The following is a 13,126-nucleotide window of genomic DNA, read 5'->3' on the forward strand; positions in this document are numbered from 1 at the left end:
CTCAAATTCAAGAAACAAGCACATCGTATTCATCATCGTAATTCAAGAGAGATTCACAACATTTGAATATTGAATCAAAATTAATTTTCATACACGATGTCGTATTCTAAAGAAACTGGCGAGTCGATCGCAAGTGATACTATCGCAGCTAAAATCAATTCATCTCGTAATGACGAACAAATCGATTTAATTTCTCGAACTTATCAAAATCAACATGAAAACCTTCAAAAGATTGACATTCAAGGTAAAAATAATTCATTTCGTATTACATTATAATTTAAAAAGTTCATTTTGATTTTTTTACTCGGTTGTAAACAAAATACATAACTGATAATGTGTTAATCATATGTTAAACTGTATAATCATATACGATTATACATTGTAATTTATGATTGATCATATATTACAAATGTACAAACAGATATGACTAATAATATTTTATTTACAAATTATAATATATGATTAATCGTATATGAGTATATAGTCTAATATATGATTAAACATATATGATAATGTATAAATACACATAACAAATCATACAATATAATATGTGATTAGTATATAATGTACAAACACATGATTTATCATATGTGTTCATACATTGAAATATGTTATTAATGATATATATTAAACTATAGAGTAAATTACTGAAATCGTCCATGTGGTTTAGTCAAAATTTGATGTTTGGTTCCTAATTTTTTTTTTTTGCACTCGGATCGTCCCTGTTGTTTGATTTTGTTGCGTTTTTCGTACTTGTGGTTTGATTTTGTTGCATTTTTCGTCCCTTAAATACATAAATTTAGGGACCAAACATGCATTTTTGACCAAACCATAGGGACGAAAAACGCAACAAAATCAAACCACAGGGACGATCCGAGTGCAAAAAAAAAAGTTAAGGACCAAACGTGAAATTTTGACCAAACCACAGGGACGATTTCAGTAATTTACTCTAAACTATATAATCATATATGATTATACATTCTAATATATGATTAATCATTTATGATTAAACAATATAATATATTATTAATCATATATCACAACATATAATCATATACGACTATACAATATAATATATGATTAGTCATATATGACAATATACAAACACATATGATTTACCATATGTGTTCATACATTGAAATATATAATTAATGATATACTAAATTGTACAATCATATATGATTATACATACTTATATATGATTAGTCATATATAATAATGTATAAATACATATAATCATTCAGTTATGATTAAACAATATAAAATATTATTACTTATATATTACAACATAATCATATATGATTATACATTCTAATATATGATTAGTCATATATGACAATGTACAAACACATATGATTTATCATATGTGTTCATAGATTGAAATATATAATTATATTAAACTATATAATCATATATGATTATACATCCTAATATATGATTAATCATATATTAGAATGTATAAATACATATGATTAATCATTTATAATTAAACAATATAAAATATGATTACTTATATATAATAGGGATAATGACTTGAAAGGGTAATGAACTTTCGATTTTTGTCACATTTAGTCACTAAACTTTTTTTCGTTATCTATTTGCCATTGAACTATCATAAGGTTAAAATGTGAACAGTTTCAATAGTTCAATGGCAAATAGATAACGAAAAAAAGTTTAATGACTAAATATGAACAAAATCGAAAGTTCGTTTCCCTCTAAGAAGTTCAATGACTAAATGTGAACAAACTTCTTCTTGTATTATGTTTTAGCAAAATATTTATTTTTGTTAAATTGTAGCAACATTTGTTGATGAAGAAATCTATGAAATTTAAAAAAAAAAAAAAAAAAAAACCCTTAAAATATGTTTTAAAAAAAAACAAAAAACCAAAACCGAAATAAAAAACCAATGGTTTGACATTTTCCAAAATAAAAAATCAAAATTTCCAATCTGATTTTGGTTTTACAAAAAAATGAACCATTCTTACTTATGTGAATTATGACCATTGGTTTGGCATGTGAAATTTTTGACATCCCATGAATATGTAGTTACAACATCGTCTGAACTCGTAATTCATAGTAAGGGTTAGAGTATCATCGCATGAATACGTAGTTACAACATCGCCTGAAATCGTAATTCATCACCTACAGGTTATGGGCGTGCTCGTATTTCCACTGGGTTGTCTAGAATAGTCCGTGGTCGCCATCTATACTCTGGTAGATGACTACATCGCCACATTGCTAGTTAAGGAGATGGTATCTCTTTTCATCCTAAATCACATATTCATCGTAATCTATTTACGTAATTATCATCACCTTTCTATCATCACCTATCTTTCATCATTTTATTTCATCACATTGTTGGTTAAGGTTATGCTTCCTAACTTCGAACCCCAAGGTTTACTCTACTAAAGCTTCATATTCTCGGCTCTCTGGACCTAGAAGGGTCCAGATCCATCACACCAAAAAGCTCAAGATAGCTCTTCCTCCCACTCTACACACTCAAGCTCACTAGGGTTCTCCCTTATGGGAAAGGTAGTCGCAATTGAAGGCCATAAGTTCCTTTAAATATGGCCCGGGCCCAAGGATTTAGGGTTTCTGCCAACAGCGCGGCCTCATCAAGTCGCCTCACCGACTCGTCGAGTCCATTCATTAATCTGAGTCATCAGTCGCGACCTTACTCGACGAGTTGAGGCGTCAACTCATCGAGTCTCTCTTCTTAACTCAAAATAAAAATACTTAAATTATGATACCTGGAAATCCGGATGTTACATTTTGTATTTTTTATTTCATAGATTTCTTCATCAACAAATGTTACTACAATCAAACAAAAATAAATAATTTTGCTAAAACATAATACAATAGGAAGTTTGTTCACATTTAGTCATTGAACTTTTTAGAGGGAAACGAACTTTCGATTTTGTTCACATTTAGTCACTAAACTTTTTTTCGTTATCTATTTGCCACTAAACTATTGAAACTGTTCACATTTTACCCTTATAACCGGTAACAGCCGGTCATAAGTGTAAAATGTTAACAGTTTCAATAGTTCAATGGCAAATAGATAACGAAAAAAAGTTTAGTGACTAAATGTGACAAAAGTCGAAAGTTCGTTACCCTTTCAAGTCATTATCCATATATAATAACATGTAATCATATAGAATTATACATCTTAATATATGATTAGTCATATATGACAATGTACAAATACATATGATTTATCATATGTGTTTATATATTGAAATATATAATTAATGATATGTTAAGTTGTAGAATCATATATGATTATACATCCTAATATATGATTGTCATATATAACAATTGATAAATACATATAATTAAACAGTATAAAATATGATTACTTATATATTACAACGTATAATCATATATGATTATACATATTAATATATGATTATTCATAATGTCCTATATGGCAATGCACAAATACATATGACTTATATATGATTAATAATATATTACAGTGATAAATACACATCATTAATCATATATGATTATTACAACATGAAATTTTAAATAACATAACTATTAGTATTAAATTTTTTATCCGGTGAAAGTTCCACTTCAACAAATGAATCATATTGTAGTAACATATTTGAATAATCTGATAATAAACCAGATATCACTCCATAATTTGTACCGATTGTAAACAGTATTTTCAAATCACTAAATTTGGTATTAAAATATATATATATATATATATATATATATATATATATATATATATATATATATATATATATATATATATATAGATTATGCAGAAATGGAAAGTTTTCATACAAGACTGAGTAGCCAATCAAAATACAATAGCCAAATAATAAAAATGAAATATGTTATATGAAATAATGGTGGCAAGGATAAACCAAAACCTTATGATACGTTGGTTACCAGTTCTGTTAAGAGGAAACCAAATTCAAACAAGATAACTACTAGGTGTACAACAAATATCATATTTGAAAATATTTATGGAACAACAAATTACAAAGTTAAAGAATTTTTTGAATTGCACAACAACCCACTAGAAAGGATTGGGATAGATCTTATAGAAAAAGGCAAGAACGTTGTCATATTTTGAAAAAGAGTTTATGCTATGAACATCAACAACTAAAATGGGCCAACAGTGGCTCACAAAAGGCGTGCAGTTTTAAAAGGTAGATATGAATATGTAGGGACAAAGGTAACAAACTATGAAAACTTGAGGAGATGAGTAAACAGAATCTTATGCTACAAACAAAATGAATGATCGTAGAGATATCTATCCAGACTATTCATTCAAGTTCCTACGTGATGGAGAACAGTTGGCTGCTATGTTTTGAACTTTTTTCGAACATATTTTGTTTTGGAATACTTATCTGTGAAAATATAAACAACTACTTATAACAAAACCTAACACAAACAAACATAATAAAAGAGATAAACATTAAACGGAAAAAATCATCAAAATCAACTAAATTTGACGAAAAAACTGCTAAAGCAAAACAAAAATCATCATCATCAACAAAAAAAACCATAGTTAACTAGTTAAAACAAACATGTATTATCAATAAAATAAAAAATTAATCGTATTCTAACATTTCATTTCGACTAATGAAGATGTGATTTCGTTTACATTTTCTTCTGAAGACATTACTAATTTTCCAATTTAATTTACACAAATAACAACCGCAATCTAAAGCTTAATGCGATAAATAAACAAAAGAGGATTTTTGTGAGGATTTTATGAGTGAAATTTTGAACGAGAAAGAATGTAGAAGGTTACACACTATCAAAAACATTTTTGCAAAATTGATTTGATATATGCAAAATTACAATACTAACCTTGAAATGGTTACTAACGACGTTAATTTAATTAGTTACTTATATATATTTACAATTATGCCACCGTCGGATTTTACCAATAAAGATCATTAAATCAAAAGGCTATAAATATATCTCATAATCTCTATTTTTTTCTCAAATGCACCAACATATATATATATATATATATATATATATATATATATATATATATATATATATATATATATATATATATATATATATATATATATAGGTGGGTTCAATTGAGAAAATAAAAAAGATTGAGAATGGAGGAATCATTCTCAGTCACTCATTTAATCTAAGCATAAAAGATACGGTGGCAAACTTGTAAATATTGTAATAACCTTCAATCTCAAATACGTAACTATAGAGAATTCGATAACTGTTCGTTCATCATCAAAATTTTTCCTCCAACCTTCAATAATCATCCAGATTTCTTCAACTAAACCGGAATTTCTTCGTTGTTCATGAAATTGAAATCGGAGTTCTGGACTCGCAATCACAGTCGACATTGAGGGACTTAGAATTGGTACTCACAGGTTCCCAATCGGATTTTCGGAACTCAAAATCAAATTGAGAAATCGATCAGAGATAGGATGTCGCATCTGAAGTCGAAATCGGAAGTATATTATGATTTGGAATTGATAACTTGATGTTTTTAACATTTTTAAAATAGCTAACTTGTTTGCACTCCAACTGTTTGATGAAATGCATAAACTAACATACCACGTTATATTCACATATGAATATGTTTTCTCATCTGAATCAGTATATGATTATTAAAAACACAAAACAAATATGCAAGTTTGTATGTTATTCATATGTGAATAACATATAAAAGTTATATATATTTCTCAAAATACCTTCAATATTCATAAGTGAATATACCTTGTAATATTCATACGTGAATATACTGTGTAATATTCATAAGTGAATATATCATTTAATATTCACAAGTGAATATACTCTGTAATATTCACATGTGATATACCATGTAATACTATGTGATATTCACATATGAAATATCATTTAATATTCATAAGTGAATATACCATCTAATATTCATAAGTGAATATACTATGTTAATATTAACAAGTGAATTCATCGTCCAATATTAAAATATGAATATACTATGTTTATTATATGCTATCTATATTCATATATGAATGATACTTAAATTGTAAAAACAAAACATACTTTTTATTCATAAGTGAATAACAAATGTATTGTAATAAAACCCGATGCATTGTTATTTATTTATGAATAACGATAGCTGAAAATATAAAATAAAATATTTTTTTTATTTTATGTTAAAACTATATCAATATGGATGTCTATTTGTAGAGAATAAAAAATCATGAATTTTGGTATATTTAAAATCATTTTTTGATAAAAATAGCTTATAAAAATTTAAAAAAAAAAGAAAAAAAACTATGATTTTGTATATATTAAGGTAATTATTAGCATAATTTAAGGAAATATGTTATGTTGGAAAACGTATGTGCATTCGTTTCTCATTTCCGCCGGTACGTTAGAGTCTTTTGCGGCAAAAATAAATGATTGGCTGAGAATGATTCCCCCATTCTCAACCTTTTTTTTTTCTCAATTGAACCCTCTCCTATATATATATATATATATATATATATATATATATATATATATATATATATATATATATATATATATATATATATATATATATATATATATATATATATATAGACACACACACACACACACTTCATTTATTTTTATATTTTATTCACTCTAATATATTCAAACATTTTACACTTTTTGTATATTTTTTTTATTTTTTTCATATTTATTTTTGTATTATATTTGATTTTTTTTCGTCTTTTTATTTTATTTTTTATTTTATTTTTTGTATTTCTTTTGTATTTATTTTCGTATTATTTGTTTTCATTTTTTTTTTTACTTTTTCTTGAACTTTTTCAAAAAAATATAAAATGTATTAATATATTAGAGTATATTACAATTTTGGTAATTTATAGTTTTAATAAATTTTTTTTATTTTTATTGAAGTAAATAAAATAATTATATTTATATTTGTAATTTCGGTCCAAATTATATTCCTTTTATTTTTTTTTTGTTCTTTAGTGCAATTATATTTAGGTTATGAAAAAAATGAAAATTAAAAGAAATAGCTTGTTTATTGATAATAGACTAAAAGAAAAGAACAAAAGAAATAATAATAATCAATTTCTATAAAAGTTTTGTTATAGTATTTTATATTAAATTCAAGTTCATTTACTTGAATTAAAATAAATAAAAGCATTAGAAAAGCAATAAGCAACTAAAATAGAAAAAAAAAGGAAAACAAAACGCTAAAAAAATCAAATTGTTGAAAAATAAAGTTAAAAAAATGAAAATTAAAAAAACATATATAAAAAACGAAAATAAAAAATGTATATATAAAAAAATGAAAATAAATAAAGTATACAAAAAACGAAAAATAAAACTAAAAAACCATGTGTTTTTGCAAACTGTAGAGATCAAATTGGAACTTTAAACTCAATTATATAAGAAAATTATGATAATTCTATAAGAAAATTATGACAATAATAATAAAAAAAATTACACTTGAAAACTTAGAAATTTTATTATATTAGTCTTTATTTTAAAACTACAAAAAAATGATAGTCCTTTAGATTTTGGATTAAAAAAAGACAAAATTGCAAAAATGGTCCCTGTGGTTTGCATTTTTTCAGGAAAAAAGTCCAAACCACGAGTTTTTTGGTTTTGTGGTCCTTTTGGACTGGTTTGTTTGTGAGAATGGTCTCTATACTTAACACCAGTTAAATTCCATCCGTTAACCCCCTCATGTGCCTTGCACGTGAGGGTATTTCTGTCCTTTTACTTATAGGGACAACACTTCCTTCTACCTTTTATCCCTCATTTACAATCCCAAACACCCGTCAACTCCCCACCTCCCTCCTTCTTCCTTCTGCTCCATTAAACCTGCAAAAAAAAAAGTCGTTATCGAAAGAACCTAATCGAAGCAAAAGGAGACAAGGTCATACTTTAAAGTCGAAATGGTGTACGTAATGTGGCAGATCAGACCAAAAAATGAAGTTGTCGACGTATCATCCTTATATGGTAAGTTGCTCTGTTTTCTTAAACATTCCTATTTTTCAATTTACCCTTGATTTATACTAAAATCCGCCAAATTTTGACTTTGTTATCATGTACAATTTTGACTTGTAGCGGGTGCACCCACATGGTTTAGTATTAAGCTTCATCATGGTGGGAAGTTTACTAAGTTACCTGACATAAAGTATACTGGAGGTGAAGTGCGTTATGTTGATTATGTGGACATAGATGAGTTTTCTGTACATGAACTTGATGCCATAATGCTTGACCTAGGTTACCCAGACCCACGGATGATTGAATTGAGTGTTGAATCCCCAGTGATATACTACCATTTCAGGATACCCAATGGTGACTTTCAATTTGGTCTTAGAGCTTTAGGGAATGATCAGGATGTTATCAATCTTTCTAAATTTATTCAAAATAACAAGTTGATTGAAGTGTACACAGAACATGGGAAGACAAATCCACTCACATACTTCATGTCTCCAAATGCAAAGGGTAAAGTTGTCATTGAGGAATTACCAGAAAATGATGATCAAGGGGCTAAATATGAGGCTGAAGTTCATGTAGAATCTCCATTGAGAAATATGAACCATGTCAATGATGAACCAATTGGTGAGTACATGTCTTTGATTCTTTTTGGGAGTAAAACTGATGCATTCTCTCCAGAGTATAGAAGGGGTAGAGTTGGGAATTCAAAAAGAGAGGAAGGTTCTTGTAGCAAGAGGCTTAATTTAGAGGATATTGATGATTTAAAAGAGAAGGAAAACACTAATGAGGATGAGATGATTGATGGATGCTACAACACCCCACCCATTAATGATGATGAACAATATAATGAACTTTTTGACAACCTTATGGAAAATTTAAATGGAAGTGATGAGTATGTTGAAGAGTATGAAGGGGATGTTGAATCTGAAGAGAGTGATGAAGAGTATGAAAAGGATGAAGGTGATGATCATGATGGGAAACAATCAGAAAATGAAGATAAAGTGGATGACATAATGGATGAGGAGAACAATATAGAAGATGTTGATGTGGACATGGCAGACTTCTTTGTAAATGTTGAAAGTGATGTTGAAGGAGCATGTATTAATGATGGTCATGAACCTGAAGATATGGAAGTGATCAACAATGAGGAGTTCGAATCATTGGATGAAGGATCAGACCAAGACAGAGAAAGAAGAGCTCTCATAAGAAATTTGGGAAAAGAAAAAAGGTGCAACTTTGGGTCAGTACATATACAGTCATTCTCAGTGGGGCAAAAGTTTAAAAGTAAAAAAGAATTAAAGGAGTTAATTGATGTGCACGCACTAGAAACAAGAAGGAATCTATTCTTTAAAAAAAATGACAGTCAAAGGCTTAGGGCACAGTGCAGAGGAGTTGTACCTGTCATCAATAAAGGTCAAGTGGGGACTAAACCTACCACTTCAAAAAGCAAGGGCAAAGAAGTAAAGACACAAAAAGAAACATGTGGTTGGTATACACATGCATCTAGGTCAAACCCCGAATCTGATTGGTTTATAAGGACCTTAAACCAAACTCATACATGCTTACAAACAAGAAAACTCAGAGCTTGTACTGCTTCTTTAATCTGCAAGAAAATCATAGATCAAGTTGAGGCAGATCCGAAGATTCCTTTGAGAGCCATACAAGATCACTTTCAAAAGACCTACCAGGTGGGTATTTCAATGGATAAGGTGTTTAGGGCAAAAGATATGGCAAGAAAGCATGTAACTGGGGACTACACAAAACAGTTTGAGTTGTTGAGGGACTATGCTCTTGAACTTCAAGCTACAAACCCAGACACAACAGTCAAAATAGATGTGTGTCCTAATGGCAACCCTGCATCCCCAACAAGGCAGTTTAGAAGGATTTATGTATGCTTGGGTCCACTGAAAAAAGGTTTCAAAGCATGTCTTAGAGAATTAGTAGGTTTGGATGGTGCCTTCATGAAAGGCCCATTCCCTGGTCAGGTTCTTACAGCAGTTGGTCTAGATTCCAACAATGGAATTTATCCCTTAGCCTATGCAATTGTTGAGTCTGAAAACACAGCTAGCTGGAAGTGGTTTTTAGAAAACCTTGGGGATGACTTGGAGCTTGGGAGCAACTCAAACTATACTTTCATAAGTGACAGGCAAAAGGTAAATTAAAACTCATCAATTGATCATTTAGATTGTGTTTTTTTACCAAGAAATTAATTCTAATTATTGTATGTTGAGTCATGTAGGGATTACAAATTGCAGTTGATCAATTGTTTCCCAATGCTGAGCATAGGTATTGTATTAGACATATTCATGACAATATGAGAAAGAAGTGGGGGCAAACTGAGTACAGGGACCATTTATGGAGGTGTGCATCAGCAACCACCATTCCTGAGTTTGAACATTTGATGAAAGAGTTTAGTGAGTATGATAAGGAGGCATGTCAATGGTTGAAGCAAATTCCTCCTGTACATTGGGCAAGGAGTCATTTCTCAGGTAATTGTATATGTTTGCATATGGTAAAGATTATGTGTTTCAGTTATTTATCAGCATTAATTGTATGTTATTGTAATGTGCAGGAAGAGCTGTTTCTGATGTGTTGATTTCAAACATGTGTGAAGTGTTTAATGGGAAGATAGAGAAAGGCAGGGACAAACCTGTAATTTCATGTTTAGAGTTCATTAGGGAGTATCTAATGAAGAGGATATGCAATGTCATGAAGGCAATGAAGAAGGCTAAAGGTCCACTAACACCTACAGCAACAGACATCCTAGATGCAAGGAAAAAAAGTGCTTCACAATATATTGCTAGGTGGAATGGGGCAAACAAGTATCAAGTCACTGCAGCATTGCAAGATCAACATGTGGTGGATGTTAGGAACCAAACCTGTACTTGCAGAAAGTGGGAATTAATGGGAATACCTTGCAGGCATGCAATTGCAACTCTGAATGAAATGAGCAAAGACCCAGAGGCTGAGCTTGACATTTACAAGTGGGTACACAAGGTGTATTGGCTAGAGACATGGCAAAAAGCTTATTCATTTAAGGTGGAACCAATTAAAGGGAGACCCATGTGGCCTAAAAGTAATTGTCCAACAAAGCTAATCCCTCCTCCACATCACACTCAGGTGGGAAGGCCTAAGAAAAAAAGAAGACAAAGTGAGGGTGAAAGGTTAAGCAAAAGGCAGAAGGCAAGTGCAGGTGATGGAGTCAATGAGATGCAAGGAGAAAATTCCCAAGGGCCAAGAAATGATGGAGTGCAGAAGCTATCAAGGAAACATGTTAGTGTTACTTGTAGCAAATGCAAGAATAAAGGACATAACTCTAGGACCTGTAAAGGGCAAGGAGGGAATCAATCTAAGAAGTGATTGTGGTTATTTGTTGTGGTGCAATGACTATTTAGTTTCTTGTTGTTAAAAACTGTTTGTTTTTGAAAACTTTAGTTATGGTTTGATGATGTGGTTATGTATGGTGCACAGACACTTGTATGCTTAACTTGGTAATGGTTTTTGGTTCCACTCATGTGGTTAATGGAATGTTCATTTTGGTAAATTTATGACATGTATTTTGGTAATGTACTTTTGTTACATTTTGGTTCTATTTATGTGCTTATATCTGACAACTGATACACATTTTGAACACAACTGATACACATTTTGGAATTCATTACAAACATGATGAAGTCAAATTACAACAAAATTATACCATTTTTACCCTGCATCACTTGATCAACAAAAATCCCCACATTTGCCTAACCCTATCCCTTACATAGACCAAGTACTAAAGATAACAATCACAAACATAAACCAACTTGCACATAAATACATCTTCAGCTTGAAACCTTCATCCTTCAATGCATCACACCTTGCCTCCAACATGTTGTTCCTGCTCAAAAGTCCATTGCACTGTTCCTGTAACATGTTGATACTTCTTACCAGCCCATTACATCTTTCCTCCAATGTATTTATGTTTCTTAGAAGACCAGGTATGATGGTTTTACTCCTAGCACAAATAGGTGGGTCAACCCACCCGATAAACCCACAAACAGAATCCTTAGTAGGGCAAGCATAAAACCTCCTGCCGGGATTCAGTGGTGTCCAAGATGTTTTCACCAAAGCAAGCTTTCCACAAAAACAAACCACCATTGTTCGATTGCAAGTCAGGAAAGGAGAAATGGAAGATAATAGTCGTTGGGGAAGAACAGTTAAGAACGTTGGGGAAGAAGATTTGTTGGGGAAGAAGCTGGGAAAAGAAAAGAAAACGATATATAAAGGGTGTTTTATTTTTCCATATGCAAAAATGATCCCTATAAGTAAAAGGACAGAAATACCCTCACGTGCAAGGCACATGAGGGGGTTAACGGATGGAATTTAACTGGTGTTAAGTATAGGGACCATTCTCACAAACAAACCAGTCCAAAAGGACCACAAAACCAAAAAACTCGTGGTTTGGACTTTTTTCCTGAAAAAATGCAAACCACAGGGACCATTTTTGCAATTTTGTCTTAAAAAAAATATTATTCCCATTATCTAACTAGTCGGACAACTTCTTTTTAACATCCGATTGTTAATAAATTTATAAGATGTTAAATAAATAAATAAAAACTATTACAAATAATAAATATAGTAATAATTATGTTTTGTAACCAATCAATCTAATGAATTTAGGAAAAAAATTAAAAAGTTAACCATAAAACTAGTTAAAATGATAATTCTATAAGGAAATCATGACTTTGAAAACTTAGAAATTTTATTATATTAATCTTTATTTTAAAACTATAAAAAAATGATAGTCCTTTAGATTTTGGATTAAAAAAAATATTATTCCCATTATCTAACTAGTCGGACAACTTCTTTTTAACATCCGATTGTTAATAAATTTATAAGATGTTAAATAAATAAATAAAAACTATTACAAATAATAAATAGTAATAATTATGTTTTGTAACCAATCAATCTAATGAATTTTAATTTAAGCTTTATATGACAAATTTAAAAAATATCACTGAAGAAACAATATTGTAAAATTTACCGCTTTTTTTCGATTTGCTTCCCAACTCAATTTAAATTTAATTAAGGTATATCTATTTTTTTTTTATCTGGATGAACCAAAAAAAAAAAAAAATTGAAAAACAAAAATAACCAAAAAAAGAAAGAACCAAACAAGAGGTATTATGTCTTTACGTACATGGTC

General features: G+C 29.7%; 1 protein-coding gene across 1 annotated transcript; it reads left to right on the forward strand.

Annotated features, from left to right (window-relative positions):
* Window positions 1-9,451: 9,451 nt before the first annotated feature.
* LOC145025699 (uncharacterized) lies at window positions 9,452-11,507 on the forward strand. The gene is made up of 3 exons (XM_078976795.1): window positions 9,452-10,094; window positions 10,181-10,430; window positions 10,514-11,507. The coding sequence occupies exons 1-3, from the start codon at window positions 9,642-9,644 to the stop codon at window positions 11,299-11,301; spliced, it is 1,491 nt and encodes a 496-aa protein (XP_078832921.1). The 5' UTR covers window positions 9,452-9,641; the 3' UTR covers window positions 11,302-11,507.
* Window positions 11,508-13,126: the final 1,619 nt, after the last annotated feature.

Source organism: Lactuca saligna, chromosome 1, assembly GCF_052625555.1.
Source record: "Lactuca saligna cultivar CGN05327 chromosome 1, ASM5262555v1, whole genome shotgun sequence".
Taxonomy (NCBI): domain Eukaryota; kingdom Viridiplantae; phylum Streptophyta; class Magnoliopsida; order Asterales; family Asteraceae; genus Lactuca; species Lactuca saligna.

Coding starts and splice junctions, on each gene's coding strand:
- LOC145025699 (XM_078976795.1), top strand. CDS start 9,642: ATGGATAAGGTGTTTAGGGCAAAAGATATGGCAAGAAAGCATGTAACT. Junction 10,095..10,180: donor TCATAAGTGACAGGCAAAAG/GTAAATTAAAAC, acceptor TGAGTCATGTAG/GGATTACAAATTGCAGTTGA. Junction 10,431..10,513: donor GGCAAGGAGTCATTTCTCAG/GTAATTGTATAT, acceptor TGTAATGTGCAG/GAAGAGCTGTTTCTGATGTG.